Raw genomic sequence first — 16716 nt, forward strand, 5'->3', positions numbered from 1 at the left:
CTGGATCATGAAGTGTAAATAGAGTTAGGGGAAAATGGAAATTCCTGTAGAACAGGGTTTCAACCAATGAGGAGAACTCAAGGTGTGTATTAAAAAAAAAAAAGAGAGAGAAAAAAAAACAAAATAAAAACCACTCCTACTTTCCCAGCAGTCCATGTGGCTGCATATAGAATGTGGTGAGCATCTGAAGTGGGTTCTCTTTGTTCAGAAATGTTCACTCAGCTGCTGGTTCAGGATTGGGGTGTGAAAATTTGGGATTTTTTTGTCCATAATTTGGGTCAAATCCCCCTGTGTGGATGCATTGTTTCAGCAATGTGTGAAATGGGGGTCTCAGTTTGTGTGGAGGGTGATGCTCAGATGAGTAACACTGGAGTTTGTGCTCGTTTAAAATGCTACGTTAAAAGAACTGAAGAGGTATGGATGTTTATTTCTAATGGGTTCTGAAATAAGTGCTTGGAGGCTGGAACTGCCCAGTTCCGTGGGTGCCCCAGTGCACAACAGGTGGCTGCTGCTGCACAGGTTGATTTCAGCACGCATGATCTGGGTGTGCATGGCCAACAGGCATCTGTCATCTCCTGTGGTGACCTTGTACCACCTGTCCGTCCCATGCAAGGCCAGCAATTAAAATGTAAGGTAATGAAGACAGCGAGACATGAAAGGACTTTTCACGGGCTGATCAAAGGGACAGAGCGTGGTGTTTTCACAACTGGAATATTGAGACTAATAGGATGAGAAATGTGGTTGAGAAAGAAAAGCAAGCCAGGTGTTTGGAAATGAACCCACAGCTATTCCTGTTTCTGCTGGATATATCTCCTGTGCTACCACTTCATTTTGTGAGAAAAACATCAGTTGTTCATTTCCATCTTACCTGGGGAATAGCTTTTGTGTGTCCAAAAATGAGTAGTGGCCATGTTGGTGCCAAGGGCTCGATGGGGAAATTTGGTTTCCAGTTCCGATGCCTCATTATATAAAAAGTTATTTAGATGTAAATTCTCAAGGAGAAATACCAATGGGCTCTGGGTTGGCGTCCTGATGCTCTCGTGAGTTGTTTGTGCATCATCTCAGAGGAGGAATTAGCTCCAGACAGGCGTGTGAGCAGCGGCTGAGAGATACTGCAGAGCATCTCTTTTAATAGCAGCAATTCTGCTTTGGTGCTTTAAGAACTATGGTTGAGTAACGTGGATTTTTGGCGTTGCTTTAAAAGGGTTGTCTGTAAAGATGTCAGTGGAGAACCTGAGCTCTTTGTGTCTGTGGTGGCGATAGCATGGGGCTCTCACAGCATCTGCTGGAGTGCAGGGTATGGATTGCTCTCTGGGCACGCAATTGAAAAGAGAAACTCAGATATACGCCATACCCCAAGGCAAGTATAACCCCTCTGAGCCTCCAACTAGAAATAAATAGCAGGATACAAGAGCCTCAGCATGGGAGGGTGCCAGCAGTGCTGCTGGGTGTCAGTGTGTCTGTCTGCTCCTCCTGTGAGCCCTCACGCTGTCCACACCAGTATGGGAACCTTCAGCAGGATTAGCCGTGTCCGTAAAGTGAAGTGTGTGTAACTGTGGGGCGGTTCTGGACGTGTCTCTCTGGATATGTGGCGGGGAGGAAGCAGCAGCTGACACTGCACAATGCACAAAGTAGTACATGAAACCTCAAGTCAACCGAGATTTATATTTTCCTTCCCAGAAATAGCATAAATCATCCCGCTGATATCATTAGAACTGACTTGCTAAAGCCAAGTGGTACAAATTTGCTCTGATTTTTTGGCTCTTGAAAGTAAGAAAAACTTGGTTATTTGACTGCAAGTCTTTTTTTTATTTCCTTTTCCTTTTTTTCCACCCCTTTTGGTGGCCTGTTTCTTAGTGGCTCCTCTTGATAACAGCCAGCCAGCACTGCGCGCATGTTTGTGTGCCGCACCTCCACTGCTGCAGGGGCTGCTCTGAAAGCAGCTTTTATTCCTCACATAGTCAAGAGGACAGCAGTCCTGGCCAGGAAGATGGGATTTGGGGGCAGTTTCTGGGATCCAGCGCTGCAACTTCCTCAAAGCTTATGCTGGAGGACAATGCAATCTATTTAGGAAACATCTGCTATGCTAAAACAAATGGTGGTATATTCCTGCAGCAACAGTGTGCTGAATCTTATTCCCAATCTGCAGAACACAGAAAATATTTCTGAGATCAAACTTTTCAACTGTGAAACAACCAGGTTTGTTGGTTCTAGGAAAGAGCTCTAAAATACCCTTTTAAAACTGTTTGTTTCTTAAGAAACAACAGAGTGGTTCATGGAATATGAAATGCTTGACAAACTTGCCTTTCTTTGCCTGCTTGCGTTTGCTTACTCCTAACCTTACCCACTCTACAGTAGCATCATTCATGTTTGTTTCTCCTGCTGCCTTGCCATCTCCACAAATAGCAGGTCAGCTCCAGAATGTCTCCCCAAGACCAATAAATGCAATCCAAACCCAAACTTTGGCCACTGTAAGCTTCTGCCCCTTCACAAGTTTGGACAACAACTTTTTGCAGCACATCACGCGAGCATTGAGCAACCTCTGCAGATCCCGTGGGTGGATGCCGTGTTTGTGCAGCCCCTGCTCGTGTCTGTGTAGGTGCAGGGTCTGCACTGACCCACTGTGAATGCAATGCTCCCCTCTGTAACAGAGCTCGGAAAGCTGCTCATCTCCTGCCTTGCAGAGCCATGTTTTAGCCATTAGCCCCTGCCGCCTGTTTGACACCAAGCAAATGTTATTTTAAGCAGGGGTGACTTAACAAATGTTTTATAGGCTTGGTGGAGTCAGCGCATCAGTTGCTGAGCGCACAGAGCTGCATTAAGAATGTCCTGCTTTGCTCTTCTGAATTCTCAGCTCTCTTCCTGGGTTTCTGTCATCTTTTCCTCTTGCTCGTATTCAGAACACAGTTTATTTTTTGTCTCATTTTGCTGCTTAGTGTATTCATCCAGACACCATTTACACAGCTTGTATGTGATCTGCAGTTCCAGCAACTCCTTTCAGCAAAGACCAAGGAACTCACCCATTTTCTACCGGTTTCAGCCACCCCATAGATGCTAGTCTGCATTTCAGGCTACAGTCTGGGCTGAACACACGCAGCAGTGTGAAATACTTCAGAGCTGGCTTGTTAGCTGCTCTGAGCACAGCATTTTCTGAAGATGAGCAGCAGTGTGAGAGAAGAGAGGAGGTTGGGAACCTTAAGAGTCCGTGCTGGTACCAGAAAGAAAAGATCAGTGTGGGCCAGTGCATGGCGTGAAAGGAGCAGTAATGGTGAGGTCTCTATGTGGGCTGGGGTAAAGCTTGTGTTAAAATAATAAGTCAGGGTGTTCTGAGAGAGGGGAAAAAAGGCTGATGTTTCCCTTTAGTGTGGGAGCAGGAAGAGGTTAGAGGCTGATGGCCTGCTCTGGGAAGACTTGCTCTCTAAGTGGAGCTTTCTGCCCAGCGACGCTCTGGAGGAGGCAGGCAGAGATTCGCACCCAACCCGTTCCACACCGCTTTGCTAAGCCTTGGCTGATTAACTTCCACACGTGTACTGCCTTGTGCTCGTCCTTTTGTTAGGAGAAATCTCCAGTTCCTTCTCTCTCTGCTGCAAAAGGCAGCGCGCAGCCCGCACCGCACTCAGTAACCCCCGGCCAGAGGCAGAACCAGACTGAGCTCCACCTCCCTTCTGGTCACAACAAGGAATCACATCTTAAAGGTGTTGATTCTTCTTAATAATCCCCGTTAACGAGAAATCACTTACTGCCGATACTGATCTAAACTGTTGTCAGTGAGATGAGTTAGGAGCAGGGAGGGAGTTGTTTTTCTGTTGTTTTCCTGCTGAGCTCCTCCAGAACACTTGGGCTGATTCTTGCCTGGACCAAACCTTGTGTTTTCCAGCTCCACAAAGCATGCAATGCAAAATTCCCCAAATATAAGGAATAAAGTTCTGGCCACAGCTGTGCCCTAGGGACTATGTGGATGTTATTTAGCAATTACCTCCATTTCCACAAAATTGCTGAAGAGCAGGGATTTGCTCTCAGTCCCTTATGGCTGGCACCTTTATTCGTTATTTACCTTGTTCCCTTACCAGTGGTGTGAGTTTGTATAAACCCACCGTGCGCCGTTTGTCTGGAAATGAAGTGATACAGTGCTGTACTTGCTGCTCTTACCTTCAGATGGAGTGGGAGCACTGAATTCTTCCAAATGAAGCTGGTGTTGGGGGGAGGGAAATGCTGGTGCCTGACTGCGCCATCCAAAAAAGCTGAGGAAAGGGCACTGAGATCAGATCCAAGTGCAAACCTTACTAAAACCTCTTTCCTTCTTCCCTAAGCTTGCTCCCAAACACTGAGAGGATCTCCAATTTCAGGCTCCCTGGGGAGGAACTGCTACCTTGTGCTTTTCCCTGGAATGATGCTTTCTAAGCACAGTCTTTTCCATATTTCGTTATAGACCTGAAGCCCTTGAGGCTCACAGCCCCGTGTCAGGTTGGATGCATTCAGTTTTTCTATGCATCAGCGAGAGCTGGACTCAGGAGAGCATGTCATGGTGCGTGTGTGTGTGTGTGTGTGTGTGTGTGTGGCAGCCTCAGTGCCACCAAAGTCCTGGGGAAACCTCTCACATCTTGACCCCACTGACTCTGGGGCTGCTGGGCTGAGGCAGAGCCAGTAGCAGCATGTGAGGCCAGCGAGCCCCCACGTCCTGGACATTCATTCCTAATGGAGGTTAATTTGATCGTGATTCTCCCAAGCCCAGCTAATGGAAGGTCTCTCTATCCATGCTTCTTGCTGTGGTTGTTGGAGCAGGGCTGAGCACTGCTCTTGGCTTCAGCCAGCTGTGCCTGTGTCCTCTGTCTGAATCGCAGCCTCCAGCTCTTTGGCTGCTGCTCCAAGCCCTGGCTTTGCCCGCTGTGCATCTGCTCGTGATGCAATCCCTGCATGGATGGGGAATTATGAGGAGGAGGGGAGCGTGTGAGCAGCCCAGAGCTGGGGTTATGTCCATTCCACTTAGGAATGAGTGTAGCACAGTTCTGGCAATTGGACCCAAAGTCAGTGCCCAGAACAGAGAACATTGGGCCCTGCTCCACTGACAGCTGGAGTCCCTGATAGCTGGAGCTCTGAGATATTCCTGGAGGAAATAAATGTGTAGAAATGAACATGTGAGGAAGGATGTTTGGAGTATGTGGAAGTGAGATGGATGCTGTGTTGATGTGTAGAGTTACTTTTGTTCTGGATTCTTCCTGCAGTCCGTCCTGGTAGATCCCTTAATAAAGGTCTAGGGCCATGCTCTGAAAGCAGGAATCTGTATTTTAGGCTATTTTAATGTTTTTCTTCATGTTAACTCAGGACTTGTCCTCATCTCCTGGGGTCTTGCTGTCAGCTGTATTCCTGGCCAAGCTCAGTAGCAGCAGCATGGTCTGACTGTGAATGGTGCCAGCAGGGCAATAGCACTGTGCACACTTTGCAGATAAGGCAAACTGAGGCACAGAATTGGCACCTGGCAGTGGCAAAGCTCAGACCTTGCTCTTTCCCCGGGGCTCTCAGGAAGATAGGCACCCTCTGCTCAAATAGAGCAGGAAGTTTCCTGTCTAACCTGCTCTCTCTCTCTCTACCACCTGCTGGGTTCTGCGAGTCTTTCTACCACAAAGTGTGTGTGAGGAAGGCAGTAGTTAGCAAACAGCCGGTAGTCTTGGGGCAGGAGAGATTTCGTGAAGAAGCAGCCTTTGCTGTCTCCACATTTAGAGGTGGGCAGCCGTGAGTCCGTGCTCTGGTTCTCATTTCTGGCATCACAAAGGTGGCATCCTCTGCCAGGTGAGTGCCCAGAGGCAGGTTCCTGCGGGGTGACCAATGCCTCCCCCCCTCCCCTCCCCCCAAACCCCCAGCTATCAGCGTCTGCACTCCAAGCAGCGTTAGGGGCTCTGGGAGCAACACCCAGATCTCTCCTTCCATTAACAGAGATAGAAAGGAGATGGGAGCCCCTTATCTGTGCGATCCTATCCGGGCGTGTGTGCGGTCGGTCCCTTTGGGAAGAAGGGGCAGGGACTGCAGAAGGCTCCATTCACCCGCAGCCTCTCATCCCTGTCCCAGGGCCACAGCCACCCTGTCTCCATCCCTGTTTACTGATGGGACCGATACGGCCAAGACAGGAGAGGTTGCAGGTTCTCCTAATCGCCTTATCGCCGGGCCGGACAATCTCAGACACTCAGAGGATGTTTTGACTGCGCTGAATTACAATGTTTGTTGTTTCTCACTCCCAATAATTGACATTTAATAGCGACTACTGTAAAAGCGGACGAGGGGCCGGGGCTGAGCCAGAGGAGAGGTGGGAGCCGAAATGGGGAGCACCATTCCCTGCCCCTGAGCATTTTGGGGCCGGGGGTGTTCTGTCCCTTGTCCCTATGGGAATGCAATGCAGTGGGAGCGCGGGCAGGAGCCGACCCGGTGCTTTAGGGCTCGGAGCTTTGCCGCCCTCGTGTTGCCTTTCCGTGTCAGGAAGAAATCCGTCCCTTCACCCCTGGCCCCAAAGTGTCCAGGGGCAGCGAGTGGGGCTCCGCACCTCCCAGAGCTCCCCAACAACTTTCCCGGCCCTTCCCGCGGTGGAACTGAAGGGGACAAGGCACGGCGGTCCTGCCTGGGTTGGGGGGGGGGGGAGGTGGGGAGTTTAGAGCAGCTTTTAAATCGCTTTTGAAAGTACATTAACGCACGCACCAAAATGGGAATCGCCGCAGTTACTGAAGGGGTACAGAAACGGAGAGGAGGGGAAAAGTAATATAAAAAGGTGATCGGGGGCGGCGCTGGGAGCCCCGGGGGCCCTCGGCTGCCCAATGAAGGCCAGGGACGCGCAAGGTGAAGCCACTCTCTTTAATGACAACTCGCTGATCTCCGTCAGCTCGTACAGCAAAGGGAAACACGTCCGAACGGGCAGCGGGGCGAGGAGCGGGCAGTGCATCTGAATCCTAACTCACGTTTTAGTGCATAACCCTACGGGGAGCGGACGGGGCGAGTCGGAGCGCCCGGAGCTCGGAGGGGCCGTCCCCGTCCTGCGCTGGGACAGCGACCGCGGGGAGAGGCGGGCGGACCGGGCTGGATGGGAGAGGGGGGGGGGAACCGGGCGGGAAGTGCAAAATTAAATGTGGTTCTCAATAATAATTAGAATAAGAGTTTAAAAAAAAAAAATGAAAGAAAGAAAAAAAGGAAATAATAATAATGAGTTGTAGGGCTTGGCTTTCCGTTGTTAAGGAACAAGTCAAGCGAAATGACCGACCGTTCTGTAGGAAGATGGGGAGAGGGGAATGAGCGGAACGAACACCGTGTCCCAGAGCCTCGGGGAGCTCCCCGCTGTCCCGCACCGAGCTGCCCTCGCCCCGCAGCCCGGCGATATCCCGACCCCCCCGCGCAGCTCCGGGCCCGGGCCGCCCTACCACGCTCGGATCCCGTGCAACGTGGAGATGCCCGCGTTCCCCTGCGGGATGGGCGGCTGCACCGAATTCAAGTCCCCCACGCTGAAGTTCATGAAGTTGTTGCCTGCCGCCGAGGGCTGCACGGGCTGCACGGCCGGGTAGCTGCAGTTGTAGTTGGCATTGCAGGCGGGGCTGTTGTAGTTGGGGTACGCGGGGTAGGCGTTGTAGCTATAGGGGTTAATGCTGACATTGTAGGGCGAGCTGTAGGGAGAAGACTCCCCCAGGCAGGGCTTCCCGTCCCGCACCAGCACCGGCACCGCTATCCGCCGGGGGGGTGGGATCCCCACCATCTCCAGGGTCTGGTCCTGTCTCTGCCTTTTGCATTTGTACCTTCTATTCTGGAACCAAATTTTCACCTGAGTAGAGGTGAGCTTTAGGACGTTCGCTAGATGGTCTCTCTCGGGAGCCGAGAGGTATTTCTGCTGCTTGAACCTTCTCTCCAGTTCATAGACTTGGGCTTGAGAAAAGAGGACGCGGGGTTTCCTCCTCTTCCTCTGTCTGGGCCGCTCGGGATCCTCCAGCTCTCTCTTCTCCTGCTCCAGGCTCTTGTGTAGGGAACACAGTTCTGCAGCAAAACACACGGACAAAGGAAAAACAGGGAGAGCAAAACGTAACAAAAGGCAAAGCGGTGTTACTGACCCGTGTGCACCGCCAGGGAACCCTGCTCAGTCCCATCCGTGTGGGGTCTGCAGGGCAGCAGCTCCATCTGGGGCTTCCGAGCATCTTGTGAAGAATTTGTGGTCATTATTATTATTACTGTTATTGTTATGTTTGCTTAGGGTTTTTGCTTTTGTTTTCGTTTTTGTTTTTTTTTGTTTTTAGGATTTGTTTGCTTGCTTTTGTTTGTTGTAAATAAGGCTCAGTTCATCCCTTTTGGTTCTGCCACAATTTGGGCTTGGATTTGTCTCATATTTGGATTAGTCTCGTCTTTGGATTTAGCTCATATTTACATCCCTTTGTATTGAATCCCACCCCACAGAGATATACTCGCTGTGCTCGTTAGAAAAAGATTCACCGCCGCATTGCTTTCCGCTGAGGCCTCGCGTCGCCCCGCGCCTCCTCTGCCCCGTGCCACAGCACCAGCCCCGCTCCCGGTGGTACCGGGGCTCTCTCCCCATCGTGGCACCTCGGAAGGCCTTCGGACGCTCCTCGCGAGCTCCCGTTCGCCTCGGGCCCCTGGGCCGGGCTGCAGAGGGCCGAGCGCAATGCCGCAGCCCCGGGCTGCAGTGTTACCTTTCTTGTCCGCCTTGGAATCCTTGGCCGCGTCCATCTCTCCGTAGCTTTTCACGTAGTAGGGGCCGGGAAAGGCGGCGGGCGGTTTGGCCGGGTGCGGCTCGGGGAGCTCGGGCAGGGCGGGCGGCTCGGAACCGAACGCCTCCTGTTTGAAGGTGGCCAGCATGCAGGAGGGCGAAGAGAGCTCCATAGGCGCCAGGCCACCCTGCTGCTGCTGCTCCAGGTTCAAAATATCCTTGACCGAGAAGGGAGTCGTCGTCACAGGGCTAGGAAACATTGCGGAGGAGACCGGGGCAGCGGCCGCAGCCCGGGGTCATGGAAGGGGAAGAGAGGAGCGGGCGGCCCGGAGCGCTGCTGCAGCGTGGGCTGCCGGGGGGGGGCACATAGCATCCCGCGGGAGGCGGCCCTGTGTGCTGCGCGCAGGTAGGAGCGGACCATAAGGGACGGGAAGGAGGGACTAGGCAGTTTTTGGGTGACTTTAGCTTTCTATTGGCCAACATTGCCGTGATGGTATGAGAGATGCAAAGTTCCATGTCACCTAATATAGTAATACATCGCAAAAACATCTCCGCTCATTTAAAGGGGCGGCACTGTATTTATCCAGCTTTCCCCGCTCAGTTTGTTGATCCATTAAAAAAAAAAAAAAAAGAAAAAAAGAAAAACACTCCCGAGTGGCCTGATGTGTACAGAGCCCCTATCTGATGCCATCTATCATACAGTCAGATTAAATAAACAGGCCGGGAGGAAACCATCAACCAAATATGTGCTGATTTCATTTTTTCTTAAAGAAGGAACGGAGTTTTCGTTTTTAGCGTCCTGCGATATCCGATCGCAGGAGCTACAAAACGGGAGATCGCCGCGCTGCGAGCGCGTTCGAGGGGAAATCCGTGCTTAAGGGTTGCACAGACACCGCGGTGCAGCGCAACTGCAAAGCCCCGCGACACAACGACCCTGAGCAGCACCGGGGGGGGGAGGGGGCAGACAGAGGGGGGAGGAATGGGGTTGTTTTTTCCGCCCTTGTTTGTGAAATTTTCAAACCAAACCAAACCCTGCGAGGGCTGCTCCGCCGCTACCCGACGGCGCTCGAAGCACCGAGGGGTCTTGGGGACAATACAGCCCCGGGGGCAGCGCCGCTCCCCGCCCGGTCTGGGTGCTCTCGTTTCTGTGTCCGCCCGCAGAGCCCCGCACACCCCGGGCAGCAGCGGGCTCGGTGACTTCACGTACTCGGAGTCGCTGAAGGGAGCCGTAGCGGCAAACCGTCAGGCTGAGGAGGGGCGGTACGGAGCTTTCTGGCTTAGGGGTGAGAGGGGAAAAAAAAAAAAAAATCTCTTTGAGCGATTTGTTCGGTGCGACACAGTGAGGCGGTGGGAGATGGGGCCGGGCAGCGAGCGGAGAGACCCCGCGATTGCGGTGAGTTGGGGCGTCCCAGGCGGGCACTGCCTGGAGCTGCGGGACACGGGGGCAGGTCTGTAGACGAGGGGCGGTTCGCAGGGTTTGTCCCCGGGCTGCAGCCGGGCCCTTCCTCCTCCCGTAGATGAGGATGGATGCTTCGAGGCGAGGAAAAGCCGAGCACCTGTCCGCAGCTGTGCCCCGAGCTGCTGCTTTTCCCCTCTTCTCCGGAGAGATTTTGTGCCTTTCCACTTTCGAGTCCCGCTCGTGGCACTGAGTTAAGGGCTCTTTTGCGGGCGAAGCTGTGGCTTTGGGGGCCGGGGTTGCAGCAGCGCTCGCGATCTCCGTGCAGTTTCCCGCTGCCTTCCCGGGAGCGGTTCTTTGTGAAGCAGATCCTGATCTCGCGCTCACAGTCGGAGCGATTAACGTGCGGGGAGCCCTGAAATACGGCTATTTAATGTGGGACGGCAGCGGCCATCCCGCTCCGTGAGGCTGCGCTGCCCGAGGATGTCCCTGGCATACAGGGCCCGAGGGGGCCGGCGGCTCGGAGGGTCTTTTCTCGGCTGTAGGAAAAGGGGTGAGAAGCCCGGAGGGGGGGCGGAGGCAGCTTCCCAGAGCCTCCCGTGTGCCGGGTCAGCGGGGCACCGCCCGGCGGCCTTTCAGACCTCGTTGCCTACCTTTCATTTCTCTGCAAGCTAATCGAGATAGCTTAGGGAAATGCTAAAACAACGAAGTGAACGGGATCTCCCCCTAAACCATGCCCGACGGCAGTAGGCCCACCCGCTTTCAAGGGCAGCTCCTTCGGGACGGGAGAAATCCGGGTGCACGGGGCTACGGGGAGACACAGCGCTGCACGGCGGAGCTCTCAGGGCGGGGAGAAAGGCGCTGCCCAGCCGGAGAGCCTGCAGAGGAGCGGTCCCGGCCCGCAGCGCATCCCGTCGGGGCGGCCCCGGGGACGCAGGCAGGAGAGCGGCCGGCAAACGGCTGCTGCTGGAGCACTGAAGGGCTTCCCGCAGCCCACGGTCACACGGCCGATCCCGATCGATGTGGGCCCGGCTGCAGAGGGTGGAAGTGATTAATTGAACGATAAGCCGGAGCTATCATTTGGAATGTCATTAATGCGTCGGGGAGACATTCATTGGAGACAGACAGCGTTATCTCCGCTTTATCTTTAACAATGCATCACTTTTAATACTGCAGTTTAGAAACAAATGGGGGCTTTAGCCTTAGCCCTTCTCCGCGTGTTTATATTTTTGGAAGAATCACAACTAGTGGGAGTCCCGGGCTCGGTCCCCTGATAAATGAACATTAGCACTTTTTAGAACTACTGTATCAACAAAAAGAGCTGCAGGGCCGCAATAATTGGTGAAAAAGCAAACACTGAGCAAAGAGAGGCCAGGTCTGCTCTGTGTCCGGCTGATTGATGAATAAGTCACTGACACGCTGCAACTCACGGACTTTCCGGGTCGGGGCTCGGCACCCCGCCTCCTTCTCCTGTTCACTCCGGGCTCCGAGCACCAATGCAGGCGGTTCAGCCCGACGTGCCGCGGCTCAATGCCCGCACAGCCCCGATCTGACCCCAGTGCCCACGAACCCCTTTCAGATTGGGGCTGACTTCCACACCGTTCCATCGCTTCTCTCCAGGACTGCTAAATGAAATTCGTTTAACGTATATGTTTAGAGAGCTGAGAACAAACAAGCAAACAAACAAACCAAAAAAAGCCTCAAGACGCTCCGCAGAGCACCTCCTCCCCCCGAGCTTTCGACACCTCGGACTGTTTAGAGAGAGAGAAAAGGGGCCTTTTGGAAAAGTTTTCCTCTAACTGCCAGCCGGGTAAGGTGTCCAGGGCCCCCTCCCGCCCTAATTCCCGGCTATCTCCCGAGGACTCTGTTTATACCTCGCCGGTAAACGCTGGGTTTTAAAACCTTGTCACTAATTGAGTGCTAACACTTCAGGTGCTATAGATTTGTTAAGAGCCAGTAGTCCAGAAATAGCCTATTAGGGTTTCCTTGAGCGAGCTGGTGCCAATCTCCCCGTTCCCATGGCGGGACCTCGGCATTCCCGCAGCTCTCCGGAGCTCTGCTTTCACCCCTCCGCGTTCCTGCGGAGGAAAACGCCTTTGGAGCTGTCCAGGCGCTTCTCCCTGCCGCAGCCACAATCCCTTCCTTCCCTTGCTGTGGTTCTTTTGGGCCTTTCTTGCTGGAACCGAGCGGGTTCCCAGAGCCCATTTCCTGCGGGGAGAGCATCTTCCAACCCCCAGCGCCTCACCTCGGGGATTGCGCCGGGAAAAGAGATTTCTGCCCCTCCGAGCAGAGCAGTGCGCGGCCGGGAAGCACCCGCTTTGGTCTTCTCTGTTATTTCGGGCCGATTTCTGCCAAACCCAGTATAAAACCGCTGCGTGATGTTTCGGTCTTAAAGCCCAGTTTGCTTTTTAGGGAGAAGTGCCTAGGAAACGGCTGATAGCTGCTCTCCCATCTCGGTCGGTGTCTCGGGACGGTGACCGGGGCACGGTGACTCGGGCAGCACTTGTGGGCTTTCCCTGCTGCCCTCGTTGGGCTCCGTGCCTGGAATCCGGCAATTAGGTTGGCTGCTGCTCCGCGCCGCTGGAGGTGGGCTTCCTCCCCCTCGGCTGCGAGCTACTCAGAAAAACGAAATGTTTGAATTTTACCTTCCCTGTACCTTTGCTGACTGTGCTGGGCTCCCTGATGGGAGAGGAATTCGGGACTTTGCTCCCGTCTCAGAGCCCGAGGTCTGTCGCAGCGATCGCTCTTCGGTGCCGCCTCCGGTACGCACCGTTTACACGAGCTCAAGTTAAACCTTTTTAATGGTGTGAGTTAATTACCAAAGCGCTCGTTCGTTAAGTTTCCAAGGGGAACACGACGCGGTACAACTCTTTTAGGGACAGAAAAACTAAATGAGGGGAATTTCACGTTTAGTAAACGCAACAACGGCTCGACATGGGAATCCCGTAGCCACGGTGCAGCAGCGGTGTCAGTAGATGGACAAAATCGTTTTTAAAAGGAGTTTTTTTCTTTTTTTCTTTTTTTTTTTTTTTTCTTTCCGGACTCAGCGAGCTGTGGGTTGGTTCGAAGGACAAAGCTGTAACGGCGGCGGCTGCCCGGGCACAGCCCCGACCGCCGGTACCCGGGTAGGAGCCGCCGCGGGGATTTCAAGGCATTCGCAGCTTCCTCCTGCCAGCGCAAATCCGATCCATTATGCGATGTCACGCCGTGGGTCTGCTTCGAGCAGCGGGACCCCCCTCCCATCCCTTCTCTGGTCGGTACTGCCCGTGGCCCTGCAGGCGGGGTGTGCGGTTCGGGGTTGGGGGCACTTGAACGTGAGATGGTATTGGGACATTATTTGTCCTAAAATGCATTCCCACCTCCCTCTCGCTGTCCCAAATCCCAGGGGCTCCCAGCAGCCCGCACCCCCGGGAGAGCCCCTTCCAGCGCCGAGCCGGGGAGGGGGGAGGATGAAACCGGTCGAGTTACAGAGCCCTGACCCCTACCTCCGCTCCAGCGTCTCCCGACGATGTCACCTCGGCTCCTGCCGAGGCCCGGCTGATGACCCACAACCGGAGAGGCATGAAATCGGCTGCCGAGAGTGCAGGGACGGGCGGTCGGGGGCTCAGCTCTCCCTGCGCTTCCCCCCTCACCGCACCGCAGCGGGGCAGCCCGGGGGAGGCACGGGAGGGCCGGGGCTGCCGCTGTCTGGCGAAATCCCCCACCCGCCCTCGAGGCTCACGGGTAGCTCATAATCAATTTAAAAATAATAACGAAAACGAATGGAAACCCCTCTAACTTGCCGTCGTCTGACCCGCTTTCACTTTTTGCTGTCCGTTCATCTCGCGTTCTTATTGCTGTTTTCATTTCGGTTTGCGTTTCTCCCTTTTTCCACTGTTGAATTGGAGAAAGAACGGAGGCTGCGGGCAAACGCGCTCTGCCGGAGGGCCGCACCTGCTGAGCGCAGCCCAGTGGGGAGCCCCGGCCGCGGCTGCGGCTCCGGACTCGGGGACTCCACAGCGGAGCGTCCCGGCTCTGCCAGCTACCTCCCCCCCCCCCCCATCCCTCCCGGGCTCTGCGGCTGCTGCTCTGTGTCCTCCGGAGGGGGGAGAACGGCTGAGAAGTGGCTGGAGAAAAAACTGCCATACGGGAGAGGGAAAGTGAGAAATAAACACACGGAGAAGAGTTTCTACCCGCCCGATGAGCGTGCAGTTCACCGTAAATACGGTATATTCACGTGAGAGAAAGAAACGAAAATGTTGTGCAAATTCTTTAGATTTTTAGTTTGTTTCCCCTGGGTAACGTTACCGGGTTTGTCGCATCTCGAAAAGTTTATTTTTAAATTTCAAATGAAAGCCGCATCCGCAAAAACAGACCCGCAGTTTTGATGCGGTCCCCGCGTTCCTTACCGGCCCGTTTTGGTGCCCCGCTGAGCTCAGCCCTTCCCTGCAGGAACACCGTGACAGAAGGGTGGAGAGGAGCTCGGGGAGGGGGGGGAAGAGAGTGATGCTTCAGCCCGGACACCTCCCGTGTTCTGTTGGGCAATTACAGAATGAAGCGGAAAAAAAAAAAAAAAAAATCAAAACTCAGTGAAATATGAATTTATTTTCTGGACGGAGTTGATTTCTTAAACAAATTGGAGAGCATCGTTTTTGGCTCTTGGTTTTTCTCACGGTTCTGCACGCTTTCCTCACGGTTTCGAGGCAGTGGGGGGGGGGGGGGAGGAGGGGATTTGGCCGCGCTGCTTTTGGGAACGGAGACCCGATGGGAAGAGCGAATCCCGGGGGGTGACCCCCTGAGTGCCAATGTTGTAAGCCGGGCCCGCGGCGCCCGCTGCTGCCGTGCCGGGTTAGAGCCGTGCTCCGGCCCCGTGCAGCCCCGGGGCAGCACCTGCTGCGGGCAGAGTGACGGGGAGCTCCGTAGGTGGAGGCAGGGGGGACGGCAGCGGAACCCCCATGCAGGCCGAGTCCTCAGCCCTCTGTGGGAGCTCAGCCCTCTGGGGCAGCAAGCTTGGGAAATATCCCAGGGCTGGCAATGCAGCCTTTTGGGGTGTTGTTGCGCTAAACGCTAGAGCCAGAGGCAGAAAACATCCCTTCCTCTCTTCCTTCGGTTTCTTTTTTCTTTTTAGTCCCTGACCCATCGCATTTTTAATATGCAGCTCCGATCAGAGCTCAAGAGGATATTTCCTCCTCCAGCGTTTCTCTGGGCAAAGAGGCACCAGCAGATTTTTTCCATAATGATGAAAACATCTGGCTGTCCCCGAGCTGTCAGGCTCTGAATTGCTGCTTCCCAGATGCCGCCTGCCCCAGCGCAGCCCCACTGTGCCCTGGGCACCCGTGTGGGCCCTGCACTCCGACCTCCCACTGCAGCCCGGGGACACCCGACACTGCACAGGGGGACCCAAACCTCTGCAGTTCTCTCCAGTGGCTTTTTGGGTTTGGAAATGCGGATGGAAATGCAGTTCTCCCTCCCCCATTCAAACCAGGGGAAAAAAAATTCTATCCCTGAGTGTTTTCTGAGCATTTTCCCTTCGTGGTGTCCAGAAGTTGTTTCCACCGCTGTGGCGTGTAAATCCTAAGAAGAGAATGCATGAGAAGAAGAGATACATGCGTGGCGGTAAATCCTAAGAAGAGAAATAAGGAAATAGTAAGTGCTTAAATATGAGGATTATGAGGATCATGCATGTGCTTGGAGTATCATAACAGACCAGAGGCCCAAATGCTGGATTCTGCTGCACGTTGTAATTTCGGTTGTGGAACCAAACTGGCCCTGGAAAACGAACAAAGGTGCATCCAAGTGGAATGGCTGAAAAAATAAATACTTTCTTAGGCCACAAGAAAACACTCTGAGAGATGCATTCGTCTCCAAGCGGGCAGAGCAGCCTGAGCCCTATCTAGAGTGACTCTTAGATTTCAGTATTTAAAATGGAAAGGGGGGATGTCCTATGTTTAAAAACATGGCTTTACTTAGTCCCAAAGAAGAATAAACAAAGCAAAGGCAAAAACCTAAATGCCTCTAGAGAAAAAAATGTGTTTAACCGCATTTCTAAACTATCCTTTTCCTTCTCCGTCCCCGCGTTTTAAAAAATGGACAAATAACAGTCACACTCAGAACCATTGTGTCTTATTCCAGCCTCTCTATCTTTGCTCTCATTGATGCCAAAGTCCATAAAATAACAATAATATTTACAAAATATGAACCTGATCCAGTAGTTCACATTCAGGCAGAGCTTTGCACTTAAGGTGATGGAAGCTGCTGCAGATGGCGGAGCGGAAAATCACCACATATCTCCCATCCTGGGAACCTCAGATTTCGGCATGGATGGGAAAGCTGTGCTGAACCTTGGCCGTGCCAGTGCTGAGCTGTAGGGGTTGAGCAGAAGGAGGCATTGTGGGTGTCGCTCTGTGGAGGAGATCCAATGGAAGCAGTGAAGATTCGTCCACTGAACCCAATCTTTCCTTTTCTTGTCCCCACCACGTTTATTCTTAAGGACTTGTCAGCATTAGCTGGATTAAGGTTCCTTTAGGGTAAGGTGTCTTGCTGTACAGACTTCTGTTCTACAGCCTGATGTGAGTAAACAACGTTGGCTCTATGTACTAATTTTGTGATAAGTTCCAGAAGCTCTGGAGTAAATCTGCATTTTGAAGTGAGCCCT

The 16716-nt window shown here is 53.5% G+C and overlaps 2 protein-coding genes and 1 long non-coding RNA gene across 7 annotated transcripts; 1 reads left to right on the forward strand and 2 right to left on the reverse strand.

Annotated features, from left to right (window-relative positions):
- Window positions 1-6823: 6823 nt before the first annotated feature.
- On the reverse strand, window positions 6824-9563 carry NKX2-5 (NK2 homeobox 5). Of its 2 annotated transcripts, XM_042880763.1 has the most exons (3): window positions 8670-9563; window positions 7793-8001; window positions 6824-7604 (listed from the first exon to the last, which is right to left on the reverse strand). In XM_042880763.1, exons 1-3 carry the CDS (start codon window positions 8944-8946, stop codon window positions 7116-7118), a joined length of 975 nt encoding a protein of 324 aa, XP_042736697.1. In that variant the 5' UTR covers window positions 8947-9563; the 3' UTR covers window positions 6824-7115. The 2 variants fall into 2 exon arrangements, with proteins under 2 accessions (XP_042736697.1, XP_042736698.1); XM_042880764.1 differs by having other exon boundaries at window positions 7315-8001; window positions 8670-9545.
- Window positions 9564-9981: 418 nt separating this feature from the next.
- Window positions 9982-14030, forward strand: LOC122185192 (retinoic acid receptor RXR-beta-like). Of its 3 annotated transcripts, XM_042880767.1 has the most exons (3): window positions 12063-12844; window positions 13130-13335; window positions 13468-14030. In XM_042880767.1, the coding sequence occupies exons 1-3, from the start codon at window positions 12713-12715 to the stop codon at window positions 13814-13816; spliced, it is 687 nt and encodes a 228-aa protein (XP_042736701.1). In that variant the 5' UTR covers window positions 12063-12712; the 3' UTR covers window positions 13817-14030. The 3 variants fall into 3 exon arrangements, with proteins under 3 accessions (XP_042736700.1, XP_042736701.1, XP_042736699.1); XM_042880766.1 differs by lacking the exon at window positions 12063-12844 and adding an exon at window positions 9982-10079 and having other exon boundaries at window positions 13130-14030; XM_042880765.1 differs by having other exon boundaries at window positions 13130-14030.
- On the reverse strand, window positions 11189-13654 carry LOC122185193. Of its 2 annotated transcripts, none has more exons than XR_006180779.1 (2): window positions 13568-13654; window positions 11189-13250 (listed from the first exon to the last, which is right to left on the reverse strand). It is a non-coding gene; the product is annotated as an uncharacterized LOC122185193 (long non-coding RNA). The 2 variants fall into 2 exon arrangements; XR_006180778.1 differs by having other exon boundaries at window positions 11189-13354; window positions 13568-13643.
- Window positions 14031-16716: the final 2686 nt, after the last annotated feature.

The sequence above is a fragment of the Lagopus leucura genome, unplaced genomic scaffold (assembly GCF_019238085.1).
Source record: "Lagopus leucura isolate 7727_CA_CO unplaced genomic scaffold, USGS_WTPT01 Super-Scaffold_100027, whole genome shotgun sequence".
Classification (NCBI taxonomy): Eukaryota; Metazoa; Chordata; class Aves; order Galliformes; family Phasianidae; genus Lagopus; species Lagopus leucura.

Coding starts and splice junctions, on each gene's coding strand:
- NKX2-5 (XM_042880763.1), bottom strand. CDS start 8,946: ATGTTTCCTAGCCCTGTGACGACGACTCCCTTCTCGGTCAAGGATATT. Junction 8,002..8,669: donor TTCCAAGGCGGACAAGAAAG/GTAACACTGCAG, acceptor GTTTTGCTGCAG/AACTGTGTTCCCTACACAAG. Junction 7,605..7,792: donor TAAAGCTCACCTCTACTCAG/GTGAAAATTTGG, acceptor TAACCCCTATAG/CTACAACGCCTACCCCGCGT.
- LOC122185192 (XM_042880765.1), top strand. CDS start 12,713: ATGTTTGAATTTTACCTTCCCTGTACCTTTGCTGACTGTGCTGGGCTC. Junction 12,845..13,129: donor GCTCTTCGGTGCCGCCTCCG/GTACGCACCGTT, acceptor TTCCGGACTCAG/CGAGCTGTGGGTTGGTTCGA.